The sequence below is a fragment of the Ahaetulla prasina genome, chromosome 3 (genome assembly GCF_028640845.1).
Source record: "Ahaetulla prasina isolate Xishuangbanna chromosome 3, ASM2864084v1, whole genome shotgun sequence".
In the NCBI taxonomy this organism is placed as follows: domain Eukaryota; kingdom Metazoa; phylum Chordata; class Lepidosauria; order Squamata; family Colubridae; genus Ahaetulla; species Ahaetulla prasina.
In genome coordinates this window covers 35,703,187-35,717,372 of record NC_080541.1, presented here as the reverse complement: position 1 = coordinate 35,717,372, position 14,186 = coordinate 35,703,187, and the positions used below count along the sequence as shown (strand labels likewise).

At 36.8% G+C, this 14,186-nt stretch overlaps 1 protein-coding gene across 2 annotated transcripts in view; it reads right to left on the bottom strand.

Annotated features, from left to right (window-relative positions):
• NBN (nibrin) overlaps nucleotides 1-14,186 on the bottom strand; it is a 30,029-nt gene that overhangs the window by 14,191 nt on the left and 1,652 nt on the right. For both annotated transcript variants that reach the window (XM_058176951.1, XM_058176952.1), the window contains exons 2-6: nucleotides 12,917-13,050; nucleotides 10,887-11,035; nucleotides 9,258-9,417; nucleotides 6,786-6,889; nucleotides 2,414-2,531 (exon numbers count right to left, since the gene is read on the bottom strand). In XM_058176951.1, the coding sequence (XP_058032934.1) occupies nucleotides 2,414-2,531; nucleotides 6,786-6,889; nucleotides 9,258-9,417; nucleotides 10,887-11,035; nucleotides 12,917-13,050 (665 nt within the window). The remainder of the gene's footprint in view (nucleotides 1-2,413; nucleotides 2,532-6,785; nucleotides 6,890-9,257; nucleotides 9,418-10,886; nucleotides 11,036-12,916; nucleotides 13,051-14,186) is intronic.

The following is a 14,186-nucleotide window of genomic DNA, read 5'->3' as shown; positions in this document are numbered from 1 at the left end:
CAACCTTAGTAACTTTAAGGTTTGTGGACTTCAACTCTCAAAGCAAAGCTGGCTGAGGAACTCTGAGAGTTGAAGTCCATAAGCCTTAAAGTTACTAAGGTTGGAGACCCTTGCTCTAGTGAACAATCAAAGTTACAACAGCACTGAAAAAAGTGACTTGTAACCGTTTTTCACACTTACAGCTATAGTAGCAGCCCTATTGTCACATGATCAAAATTTGGATGCTTGTCAACTTGTTCATATTTATGACAGCTGCAGTGTCCTGGGGTCCTGTGACCACCACTTGCAACCTTCTGACAAGCGAAGTGAATAGAGAAGACAGATTCATTTAATAACCACTTAATACTAACTTAACAAACATCCGTGATTCATTTAGCAAATGTGACAAGGTAGGTTATAAAATGGACCAAATCTCACTTAACAACTGTCTCGTTTAGCAAAAGAAATTTTGGGTGCAGTTGTGATATATTCTTTTGTTCGGTCTACAACGATACTTTCTTATAATTGCTGTCTAGGTAGATAATAAATAGGGAGCTAATACACCCTAATAATTGAGTGCTGTATGGTAAAATAATATGAGTAGGCAACATAAGAGAGAAAATATATATGCCCAGAGCATAAAAGTCCTCAAAGCCATAAATATAAGAACAAGTCCTGAATCTTTGTTTTCTTTCAGGCAGTTTGTTACAAGACCCTAAAAAACTGCATGTTTGTTTACCTTTGATTAATGAGTGAAACTCAACAGGTAACTTTAAATAAACCAAAACAAATATCTGATTGAAACTCAAAGACAGAATTCTAAGAAATTTAAAAACCTTTCCTTTTAGATCATACATAGCACATATATGCAATTATCTATTATGGAATCAGATTTGTTACCCGCCTTTATAATGACCACAAACTACATCTAGATTTCTATCAAATTTTAATGTTACTGTATATGCTTTGGTCAACTTAATTTTTTGAACATATTCATGAGATCTATTGAAATAATTTCTGGTCCATTCACATGAAGCTGGTTCCATCTCTTCAAAACCCAAAACATCAGTGAGGGGAATCTACACGAATGAGTGGACACCTCAGATATTCTGTCTGTGTGAAGGGCCTTTGGGTGTAATCACATACATATTCTACCACAGTCATTCAACCTACACTAAAGTTTAGTCCCACTCATCATTCACATGAAGGGAGCCATCTTTTTTTTAACTAGAGGTCTTACTCTCTAGAGATCTCCAGAAATCTTTGCTCCTCGCTCCTCCTATTAGGAAGTGGAGTGTTGTTTTCAATTAAATCAGTACATTAACCTTGCTGAAAATCTAATACATGCTATACTACTTTATTTTCTAAATAAAAAATTCAAAAGAGGGCCACAATATATCATGTGGGCTTATCTAAAAGTAAGATAAATCTATACCAGGGGTATCCAACTTTGGCACATTAACACCTATGGAGTTCAATCCCAGAATTCCCCAGCCAGCATAACTGGGATTTGGAGTCCACATATCTTAAAGTTACATGGTTAGACACTGTTGTGGTCCGTCAGCAGCCTACGGAGCTGGCAACAGAGTCAGATAGCGATGAGGCTGAGGTGAGGCCAGGGCCATCAGGAAGTGAGGTACGGACTTCAGAGCCTTCAGAGACTGATAGTAGTGAGACAGAGGAACAGGAGGAACCTGTTCCTAATGCACGCATTGCCTTGTCAGAAGGCAAGAGCAGCTCAAGCAGAGAGGACAACTCGGGAGTAGGGCCAAGAGATGATTGCCCCCTCCCATAAGGCTTAAAACAGACCAGCACCAGCGTTTGAGCTTCGCCGGAAAACAACATTTTTTTTTTTTTTGTTTACATTTATACCCCGCCCTTCTCCGAAGACTCAGGGCGGCTTACATTGTAGCTGCGTCTTCTGCTTTGTCTTCTGTTTCGTCTATGTCTTTGTTTTTGTGGCTTCTGGACTTTTGCCAGGAAGGGCCTTAGGCAGTTTGCCTAATTGGACCAAGGTTTGCAAGGTAACTGAGGAATTTGTGTTGGGAGGCATTCATTTGAGTTGAACAACGCTGGGAATGAAGTAATTCCCAGCTATTCGAATAAAGTTTGTTTGTTTTTCCACGGACTAAGTTTATTACTACCTACTTGGGCCTGGGTCACAACAGACACCCCTAATCTATACTATAAACAAAACTTCTGTCATAAGAATACCCTTAATTCTTTATCAGTCTTTGAATAAAACTAAAGACCCCATCAACTTGGTTTCTTGGCATTTTTCACATTGCAAGTACCTTCTCTGTCATGATTTTTTTTTTCCACTGAAAATCCCAGTGTCATTGGATTTTTGGTGGTCTTTCATCCACAAATGAATCCATTCCAACCCCCCTTAGCTCCTTGGGCTAGACAAGGCTTTGAATAGTGAGCCATTTACCTGCTTTGCCGTTAGAAAGATAAAAAACTTTCCTCTGAAAATAGTTCTTCTTCTAGGACACTTGGTCATATCTATGTTTTCATTCTCAATACTTGGTTCATCAACTCGTGGAAAAAATCTAAAAACAGAGGAAACTGTTATAAAAAATCGTAACTTATAAACCAAGGACTACTTTATAGCCACCTTTCTTCAGGAGCTCAATTTTTCTTCACAGTTAAAACACTCTGAGATAGGTTAGATTGGGAGAGAGTGATTGCCTCAAAAACCATCCAAGATTTTTCGGTGGCCAATGGTGAACTACATAACATAACATAACATAACATCAGAGTTGGAAGGGACCTTGGAGGCCTTCTAGTCCAACCCCCTGCCCAGGCAGGAAACCCTACACCATCTCAGTCAGATGGTTATCCAACATTTTCTTAAAAATTTCCAGTGTTGGAGCATTCACAACTTCTGAAGGCAAGTCGTTCCACTTATTAATTGTTCTAACTGTCAGGAAATTTCTCCTTAGTTCTAAGTTGCTTCTTTCCTTGATCAGTTTCCACCCATTGCTTCTTGTTCTACCCTCAGGTGCTCTGGAGAACAGCCCAACTCCCACTTCTCTGTGGCAGCCCCTGAGATATTGGAACACTGCTATCATGTCTCCCCTAGTCCTTCTTTTTGTTAAACTAGACATACCCAGTTCCTGCAACCGTTCTTCATATGTTTTATCCTCCAGTCCCCTAATCATCTTTGTTGCTCTTCTCTGCACTCTTTCTAGAGTCTCAACATCTTTTTTACATCGTGGCGACCAAAACTGGATGCAATATTCCAAGTGTGGCCTTACCAAGGCATTATAAAGTGGTACTAGCACTTCACGTGATCTTGATTCTATCCCTCTGTTTATGCAGCCCAGAACTGTGTTGGCTTTTTTAACAGCTGCTGCACACTGCTGGCTCATATCTAGATGGTTATCCACTAGGACTCCAAGATCCCTCTCACAGGTACTACTATTGAGCAAGGTACCACATATACGGTACTGGTGCATTTTGTTTTTTTGGCCTAAATGTAGAACCTTACTTTTTTCACTGTTGAATTTCATTTTGTTAGATAGCGCCCAATGTTCAAGTCTGTCAAGATCTTTCTGTAACTTGAGCCTATCTTCTGGAGTGTTGGCTATTCCTGCCAGCTTGGTGTCATCTGCAAATTTGATGAGTTCCCCATCTATCCCCTCGTCCAAGTCATTGATGAAGATGTTGAAGAGTACTGGGCCTAAAACAGAGCCTTGGGGTACTCCACTGCATACTTCCCTCCATGTGGATGTAGTTCCGTTGAGGACTACACGTTGAGTGCGGTTGGTCAGCCAGTTACGAATCCATCTGGTGGTGGTGCTGTCTAACCCACATTTTTCTACTTTATAACTTCTACTACAAGTCAACATCTTCATCATTATACTAGTAGGGATTCCATGATGTATCCACAATATATCATTTATGGGAGGAAAAGTTGATGGATCCGAAAAAGATATGTGATGTTGAAATTTAATTAAAGTGTTCAAATATGAGCTCCTCTGTAGTGATATTCCCTTCAGTTTTAATTATCAAATCTGACCAAACTGTAACATTCAAATTCATAGCTTTTCTGCTGATAAGATATTAATATACAGTGAAATTGGATACATATATATATTCATATTTTAGAGAATATTATTTACTACACAAAAATAATCATAAAGTATTTTTTTAAATCTTTGTTAGTATACCTATCTTCAAAAAGACTTATACTGTCTTGAAGATATTACTGTAGAGATCTCTATGGCAACTTGATGAAATTAAGCCAATGATATTCTTATAATAATTGAAAATACCTGGTTGCCTCCCCAAAGTGCACATAGCCCTGTATCATAAATGTAATATATACACTGCAAATTGAAATCTATATTAAGCTGAGTTGTATCCAGCCTGTAATAAGAAATAAGTGCAAATGACAATGAAAATATGTTTCCACTGCGGTTTATGTAACCGCCAGGAAAAATGTTTTAATTATGTTATGGTCCTCATAAAGAAAAAATGGGATAATATAGGTATAGGTAATGACTATTTTAATGGAAACCCCATACAGATTCTCAAAACAGAAACAACTGTGACCATCTTTTTGTGAAAAAGTTAAAGATGGTTGATCTAGACTCCCAACGATTACATGGATATAACCATGTTGTTCATTTGGCAGCGATGCAATAATGTTTTGCCATTGCATTTTTCCAGGACATTCTTCAATTTTCCAGTCTAGCCTGATATTATCTGCTTATCTTCCACACCAGTCAAACCAGGGTTAATCCTATTTAGCTTTTAAGTCCAGACAAGATCAGCCAGATGCTGTCATCTGAGGCTGCCTGATAAGTGGAAGTTTGCAAAGTCAAATATTGTAACCTTTACATCCCATGAACCCATCTTTAGCCATTCCAACTTCTCTGGAAGCATTCTTTCATCCGAATGGAGTATGCTGTTTAACTGACCCAACTTTGAAACAAAGTTTTAACTGTAATAAATAGTTTATACTGTAACAGTCCTTTTTCAGATCAGACTATTCCAATTACTAGTAGATCACCCTTTTTTTAGAACACTTCCAAAGAGATTGCAGCAGGAAGGCATAATATGTAGTTCTCAAAACATTATGTACCCTTCGTTCAATAACCTTCACCCAGAAAGAGAGTGGTGGTCCAAGCTAAGTCTTTTGACTTCTCACAATGTTCAAAAATACCAACTGAATTGTTTTGCAGGTTCTGTTACTTTCTCAGTGGACAATTATAGCATACAATATAAGGAGAAATCTTTCTGTTTCCATGAAGTATTGACTGGGAATTATAGAAAGATCTGTTATTAATAAATAGATGATATTCAGCTTTTTTTCTATTGGAACTGAGTATAATGGCTGAGTAAAATCCTGAAATCTATAATAGGGCAGGTAAAAATAGAATAGAATAGAATAGAATAGAATAGAATAGAATAGAATAGAATAGAATAGAATAGAATAGAATAGAATAGAATTTTTTATTGGCCAAGTGTGATTGGACACACAAGGAATTTGTCTTGATGCATATGCTCTCAGTGTACATAAAAGAAAAGATACATTCATAAAGAATAATAAGCTATAACACTTAATGATACACTAAATACACTAAAATACAATCTAGGCAACTCAGAGCTATTTTTATTGTGCCCCCTGGAGAAATGTTTACACCTTACATGCTAAGAATTTTGTGATGCTTACAGACAATAATAGAGTAAAGTTACATGTCAGTAGCTCTGGATATTGCTTTCAATAATGTCACACTTTCAATTAAAAGAGGACGTTCATCAAGGGATATACCTAGCTTCTAAACTGAGAGCAGAGTTTAATTTTTTTTTAATTGATGTGGTCTGCTTTGGAGATGTTTTTAAAAAATCTGTTTCTTTAAAGTCAGGATGAAACTCTGCAGGACATATACATGCCAATCCTCAATTTACAAAAGTATTTTCTGGAATGAAAATGAAATATAGGAGTAAAATCACCTTATCCTCTTGTTGTCTACCTCAAATTTAAGGACAGTCCAGAAATATGTAATTCTCAATGGTATTAAAACTTGTTTCAAAATCAAGACGAGTAAGAACTTGCGGTCTTCCTTGCTTGTCTACTAATTTAAACCATTCATTAGGATAATCCAGACTAAAATTGGGTCTATAAAACCGAAATGTTTCTTTGCTTTGGCAAAACACAGAAACAAAAATTTGTGATAAATTCATCTTCCATTACCATCAAGATTATATCTTTCACTACCCCTAGATTTGTAGAACTAGATCATCTGAGGTTTATCAAATCCAGGAGCTTCATTGATATAAGAAGCTGGGCTTTTTGGACTTTTAATCCTTAAAAGATACTAGGATACACATGGATATCATTGTCTCATTATTGATCCGCCTATTGTTTTAAATTAGTATTTTTATGCTTTACTGTTCCCTGCCTAGATAAATACTGAATTGCAGAAAGAATGCCATTCAGTAGCAAAAGGCCATAAATAATCAATAGGAGAATGTAAGCTATTTTCTTAGGAAATAATAATAAATTCATTTCACGTAAAATGAATTTCTAATACAATTAAACAAAACTGCATATACAATAAAAACATACCCAACATAAAACTAATTAAAATGTATTATAACCTGATTTAGAAAATTTTACTGCACTATCAATATATAGCACATGATTAATGTACCTTGGATAATTACATTAAATCAAGGCATACTTCAGTAGTTTGGAAAGCGAATGTAATCTCAGCAAATATTAACTGGTAGATTATTATACAATGAAACATTAAAACTTTTTAGAAATGAGGATGTACCTTAGAACTTATTACCTTTCAGGCAGTGGTAACTGTTGCTTTGCTTGAATGGCTTTGATTAATTCATCAAAATATTCCGGCTTCATAATTGGTCGACCACAAATCAGTGCACATATTGTCTACAACAAAAGTGGGAAATTATAATAATAATTCATAGTGGTACAAAAGATGTAGTCTCTCTGATCTTAATTCAGGTTCCTCAGCCTAGTACAAACCATCCTGCTTTTTTTAAAAAAAAATTTGAATTTATATCCTGCCCTTCTCCGAAGACTCAGGGCGGCTTACACTGTGTTAAGCAATCGTCTCATCCATTTATATATTATATACAAAGTCAACTTTTATTGCCCCCAACAATCTGGGTCCTCATTTTACCTACCTTATAAAGGATGGAAGGCTGAGTCAACCTTGGGCCAGGTGGGACTTGAACTTGCAGTAATTGCAAGCAGCTATGTTAATAACAGACTGCATTAGTCTGTTGAGCCACCAGAGGCTTCTAAACTTTATTGACTATAAAATACAATGGCGGCAGGTTCACTCTACCTTTGTCGTCTGTATTCCCTCTCAATCTTCCCCACTCACAGCCAGCAGATCCTCCCACCAGCCTCTGGGAAGTTAAAATGCAATGGAGGCAGATTCACTCTATCTTTGTCCTCTGTACTCCCTCTCAGTCTCCCCCACTCATTGGATTATATTCCAAACTGAGATTCCCTTACAAAAGGAACAGAAATCCTATAATAAAATTCTATAATCACTGTACAACAATTTGCACTGTTGCATTATTTCGTCCAGCAGATATCTTAATTTTACAATATATAGCAGCAAATTCTGCTACAAAAGGATTCCCATCAATATAAGTAGTCTTTGTTTAGCAACTACAATTGAGACTGGCAATTCAGTCATTAAACAAAGTGTTGCTAAGTGCAACTGCCACTGGACGTAAGATCTTAGTTCATAGTTCTTTCTAGACCGGGATGCCCTATGCACGGTCACTCATGCTCTCGTGACTTCTCGTCTGGATTACTGCAATGCTCTCTACATGGGGCTCCCCTTGAGGAGCACCCGGAGACTCCAGGTAGTTCAGAATGCGGCTGCGCGGGTGATAGAGGGAGCCCCTCGCGGCTCCCACGTAACACCTCTCCTGCGCAGACTGCACTGGCTGCCTGTGGCCTTCCGGGTGCGCTTTAAGGTTTTGGTAATGATCTTCAAAGCGCTCCATGGCATAGGGCCGGGCTACTTACGGGACCGTCTGCTGCCACCGAATGCCTCTCACCGACCCGTGCGCTCTCACAGAGAGGGACTCCTCAGGGTGCCGTCGGCAGTGCCGACTGGCGACACCCAGGGGAAGGGCCTTTTCTGTGGGGGCCCCCACCCTCTGGAACGAGCTTCCCCCAGGACTTCGACAACTTCCTGACCTTCGAACCTTCCGCCACGAGCTTAAGACACATCTATTTATTTGCGCAGGACTGGACTAGAATTTTTAAATTTTTAAATATTTAAATTTTAAATCTGGTTTTAATGGGGTTTTTTATTTATATCCCTATTTTAAATATTCGGCCTTTGTAATAAGTTTTTTAAGTTAATGTTTTATTCTGTATATATTTACCTTTTATATGGCTGTAAACCGCCCTGAGTCCCTAGGGAGATAGGGCGGTATAAAAGTGTGAACAAATAAATAAATAAATAGTTCCTTTGCTTTATAGTCTTTTTGCATCAATGTCATAACTGCAAACAGTTGTTAACTAGGCTGTTGCTTAAACAAGGACTACCTTTATTTTCAACTGTCACTATTACATATGTGGGTTTTCTGGAAAAATATGAATTGGAAAATTTTCTAAAAAAATTCTGGAAAATATTTTTTATGCAAACAAGTATGATTTGAATTAGAATACACATAGTTCTTGGGCTATGTCCCTGGTTGATTAAAATTTCTTAGTTGAAATTAATTAGTTGAAAATGCTGACACCCCCCCACCGAGAGGTTTCAGTGCCAGCAACTCTGTTAAATATCTCATCCCATTCAGTTCTTCAACTTCTACATACATATGAATCACTCATTCATTCATTCATTCATTTCTCTTGAGCATATATTCTGACCTTCTCTATGATTTCTTCATTGAGATGGTTTATATTAAGTTAATTATATTTTTAACATTGAAATGTCCCTATATCCTAATATTATTCACCCAGAGATATCATTTATTAAACAAGGAAGAATGACAGCTGTACTGTATGCCATAAGTATCCCTTTTGTCTTCCTTTGGGTGGCTATATATAGTTGTTGGGTATGACATGGGTGGCAAATAAATTTCATCAATAAACAAACAATTAAATGAATTATTAGGCATCCAAGCCTACACTCCTATGCAGATCAACATATGGGACTTACTTCCTAAAAAATCTTGTGAAGAGTGTAAATAAAACATTTTTCTCCATCTACCCTTCTGGTGCCCATTGCTGGGATGCCTCCATTTGATTGCGTGTCACTCACCTTCACAGTAACTTTAACTAGAACCATGACAAGATGGGTACAGTCTTCATTCCATTCATTTACTACATGGCCACCCAGCTGAAGAATATTTTTATTTAAAATATTTTTCTGCGAAACATCTAAGCATGAAGAACACACTATCAGTGGTTCATATTCTACTCTGCAAAATACAATAAAACAGAATTTGATTATAAATAATGCCAAACAGCTCACCATCTGTTAGCACAGTAATGGTAGTGATAGCACCTAAAGGAGTTCACCCTGTTTGATGTGGTTGGATAAGAAGATGAAACAAGGAAAAGGTAGTCCAGATCCAGAGTCAGGTATGGCCTTAAAGGTGACAATCAACAGCTTAAATAGAACACTGAAGTCAAGTGACAACCAATGCAGCTCCCAAAGCTGTGGAGTTAAGCTAAGAATATCAAGATTCATCCATCACAGCCTAGGAGGATACATGCTATATAACTGTAGTTTCTGAATGCTTTTCGGGGCAGCCACATGTACAAGTCAGAGTAATTAAAACAGAAATTGACTAGGGTGTAAGCAACTGTGAGAAGAACTGTCTACCATTCCAAGAATGGTACAATTGGCAAGCAATATATAGCTTCAAATACCATCTTAGTCACACCTGTTTTAAGCAGGAACTGTGATTCTAGGAGAGCTCCTAAATTATGGAACATTTCTGAACAAGGGAATAGAACCCGTTCAGAGCCAAATATGGAACTGCTAAGTCCACTTCACCTCTAAAGGATTAAATTGGAATACATTCATCTTCAACTGAACCCTGACATTCTTTAGGCACAGTTCCAGCACTTCAAATACATTAGCTGTTGGGATCTGAGGTGAGATGTATAGCTTGAAATCTAACTTTGTGCTGGCAAATCCCCTAATATTAAAAAGAAGTAGATTGAAGAGAGCAGCATTCACAAGATAGATGCTTCAGGGCAGATTTCTCCTCCTTCAGTACAAGCTGAAATCAGCCCTTCAGAAAGGAGGAGAGTCACTGTTAGGCAATGCCAACCACTCCAATCCTTGGAGACATTCCAGGAGGATACTAGGATCAATAGTATTGAAATCTGCTGAGAGATCAAGAAAGATCAGCAAGGTTGCACTCCCCCCATACTGGTTTCTCCATAAGTCATCTTCAACAGTGACCAGTATAATGTGGTGTATCCCAGCTTGAACCCTGGTCGCCAAGGGTCCAAACAATCTACTTTCATTAAGGCTGCCTGCAGTTGGAAGCCCTCACTTCCTCCGTAACATTTCCTTAAAAAGGAACACAGACAAGTGTAAACAGCCAAATTCATTGATGATTTCTTGAATTCATGGAGACTCGTTTCCTAGTAAAGCTCTAACACTTATTTGGCAATAAGATCTGCTGAATCCGTAGATATGCTTCTAAATTAATCTATGTAGGGTTATAATTTTATATCTAATTTAAAAGAATTGGAAAACTGAATCTTTGTTTTTATCAGCGAAATACAGTCCCCTATAAGCTTCACAATTATGAACATTATTTTGTTGTATACATTTAATTCATGCATAACCATAATCTATCATGTCTGAAATACACGGCAAACTCGTAGATTTCCCCTTAATTGTTTCAAGATTAGCAAAAATCTATCATACCTGTACTTGCTTTCAAAGACTCCAAAAGTGATTCTATCACCAGTATTTAATGTTATGGTATTACCATTGTGTAGCTTTTCTCCATTAACAAAGGTACCATATTTTGAAGTATCTTTTAAAGTTAATTCAGGAAATGATGAAGATTGACTCTGAAAATACAAAAAAGCTCATAGCATTTAAGGTTTCAAAGATAGCAAGCCTATTCATTCTACTAGCTATACCCCCTATTTTTTAAAAAAATAACATCATTAAAAGATCAAACTACACATTAATGTGTTTTTTTTTTACTGGTTTTCATACAAAAGCCAGTTTGCTGTAGTGGTTAAAGACATCAGGCTGAAAACTGAAAGAATTATTTCTAGTTCTGCCATCTGGATGACCTTGGGCCAGTTACTTTTTGTCAGCCCTAGGAAGAAGGCATTGGCAAAACACTTCCAAAAGTCTTGCCAACAAAACTTCAGGAATTTGTCCAGGCAGTCTTCAATTGGATACAACTGAATGAAAGAAAAAAAGCTCTACATATATATTACCATTTCTTTGCCATTAAAATACTATTTTTATTGTGGAGTCCTTGGTACTCTGAGCTTGGTTGTTTTCTTGTAGACACTTTATCACCAAATTATGTAACATTATCAGTATGAAAAAAAACCACAACCAAGCTCCAAGAGCACCAAGGACCTCAATTGCTTAAATAGTACTTCAGAATTATTATTATTTTTATTATTAAAAATTATTTTTTTTTATTAGAATGACACAATACACTATTTACACCAGGGTGTCAAATTCATGGTATCACGGTGGTGTCACGCGATGTATCAGGACGTTTTTGCCCTTCACTAAACTGGGTGGGGGCCAGGCTAGCACTTGATGTATCTGATCTTCACATGACCTGTGCCCGTGAGTTTGACACCCTTGGTTTACACGATAAACCAGCAAATCATAATTGAAATTATTTGCTTCTAGTATTAACAGTCTTATCTTGGCAGCCATGTTAATCTCTAATATATAAAAAGTTAAGGAATGGGTTTGAAATTTAAGCATAATCAACTAGAAAGATAGTTTGGATGAACCTCTAAAAACTATTTTAATGGCTTAGCTCCTTGAGTTCCCTGTGTGCAGCTGCTAAAAATGGCACAATCCAGCCCTGCCTTCAAATAATAAATTATTGTGTTGCTTAAATTGAGTCCTTAAGTATAGTTATGGTACTGGTAATCCACAATTTATGACAATTGAACCCAAAATTTATGTTACTAACAAACTCACATTTGTTAAGTGAGTTTGCCCCATTTTATGACCTTTCATGCCACAGTTGTTAAGTGAATCATTGTGGTTGTTAACATGATTAAATGAATTTAGCCTCCCCATTGACTTTGCTTGTCAGGTCGCAAAAGCTGATCACATGACTCCTGGACACTGCAACTGTCATAAATATGAACCAGTTGCTAAGCATCTGAATTTTGATCACATGACCATGAGAATAAGGCAATGGTTGTAAGCATGAAAAACCGTCTTAAGTCACTTTTTGAACTTTGAACTGTCACTAAACGAACTGTTGTTGAGGACAACCTGTCAAACAAATCAGGATATTAAATAATGGCTTGAAATGGATTGTTTGGACCAACCAGTTCAGAGGTAATAAGAGACTATAATTGATTAAAAAATAAAATGCTTCTAATCATAAAGCCAAAGTGAAAGCTTATATTTTATTTCCAGTTACAGTTTTATATGAAGATGTTGCAATAAAAAACCTTTCTAAGAAATGAAGCTTGACTGAAGAGGTATAATGAATCATATTCATCTGCAACAAGCTATCAGAATATTGTCACCTAAATGACCCAAATTATATAATTTCTGTCAGTGGTTTCAGATCCAAATTACATGATTTGTATATTTTCTATAATGCCATCAGGATGCATTTAATACGATTTGTTCCAAGTCAACAAATGTTCAATTTAAAAAAAACATGCTTTTATATAGTGTATAACTGCCCAGGACACATTTGGCAGAAAATTTAGGAATATGATACTTACAAGATTCACTTGGGGATGATTAACTGTAAAAACTGCATGACTTCGGCTGATTGACTGATCATTTTGAATTAAAATTCCACAATTCTTTCGTCCAACAACATACTCAACACCAACTAGAAACCGATACGACGATCCTGAAATTAAAGAAAAATGTTAGTTTTAAGAATGGTCATAAGCAACAAAAACATTCATTGTAAGAACGTACAGTGTGAAATTACTAAAAGACTGAAACTAAATAAAGGCAAATTTTAACGTTTCATTGAATATGCATATATTTATCAACTATAGTTTGATATCTCATTGAACAAGATTGTAATAAAAGGTTCAGTTTTTGAAATTGTTGTATCTAATTGTTTTATATAATGTTTCTTATTTTCTACTATCCCAAGCCATTTTGGAGCATACAATAATAAACTATGCCTAATTAAATACGTCTTAACACATAAGAACAAATTTAACATATTCATTTTAAAAATGATGGAGCTAAAGGTGGTATAGGAAGCCTCTCAGAGGGAGAAAATTCCAGAACACAAGTGTAAATATGGAAGGGATCCCTGCAAGCAGTTGCCAGGTAGCCTTCACTGGATCGCCCAGCTAGGCTGAGAACCACCTAAATGAACTTGACTGATCTCAAAAAGATACTGTAAGTATTTAATTGGTACTTGGATGGAAGACCAGTAGGTGATCCCTAGATTGAAAGTGAAAAATTAAAACTGGAAAATCCCTCCACCAATCCCAGACATCAGTGAAAAATCACTTCCATATTATTTCCCAAAGCATGGACTTGTCCATAAAGTTACCAGGAGTCAAGCTTGACTTTACTTACTGTACAGAGCTAACTATAGTTTCCTACTTTCTTTCCCCACTTATACAAAAAGAAGAACAAAATGGTTCCATATACAAAAGATTAATTCACCTATATGCTTATTAAACTAGAATAATTCTACTGGTGCGTAGTTGTTCTTTCAAAAATGGTAGAGGAAAAAAGATTGAAAATATATGTCAGGATAAATTTTATTTATGAGTTTGAAAAATAGGACTGTATTTTTTCAGAAAAAAGAGAACTATTGTTTGGGCGGACTCCTAAAGTCCCCATTGTCACTATACAGTTGCTAAAACTAAAGTCCCCATTGACAGCTGCAGCCTACTGTCAAACTCCCAGTGTCATGTTGCCGTCACTTGATGTGTCGCAATTTTAAACTGGGGATGGACATGGCCAGGGTGTGATGCATCTGGCCTGTGGGCTGCAAGTTTAACACTCCTGAGTGAG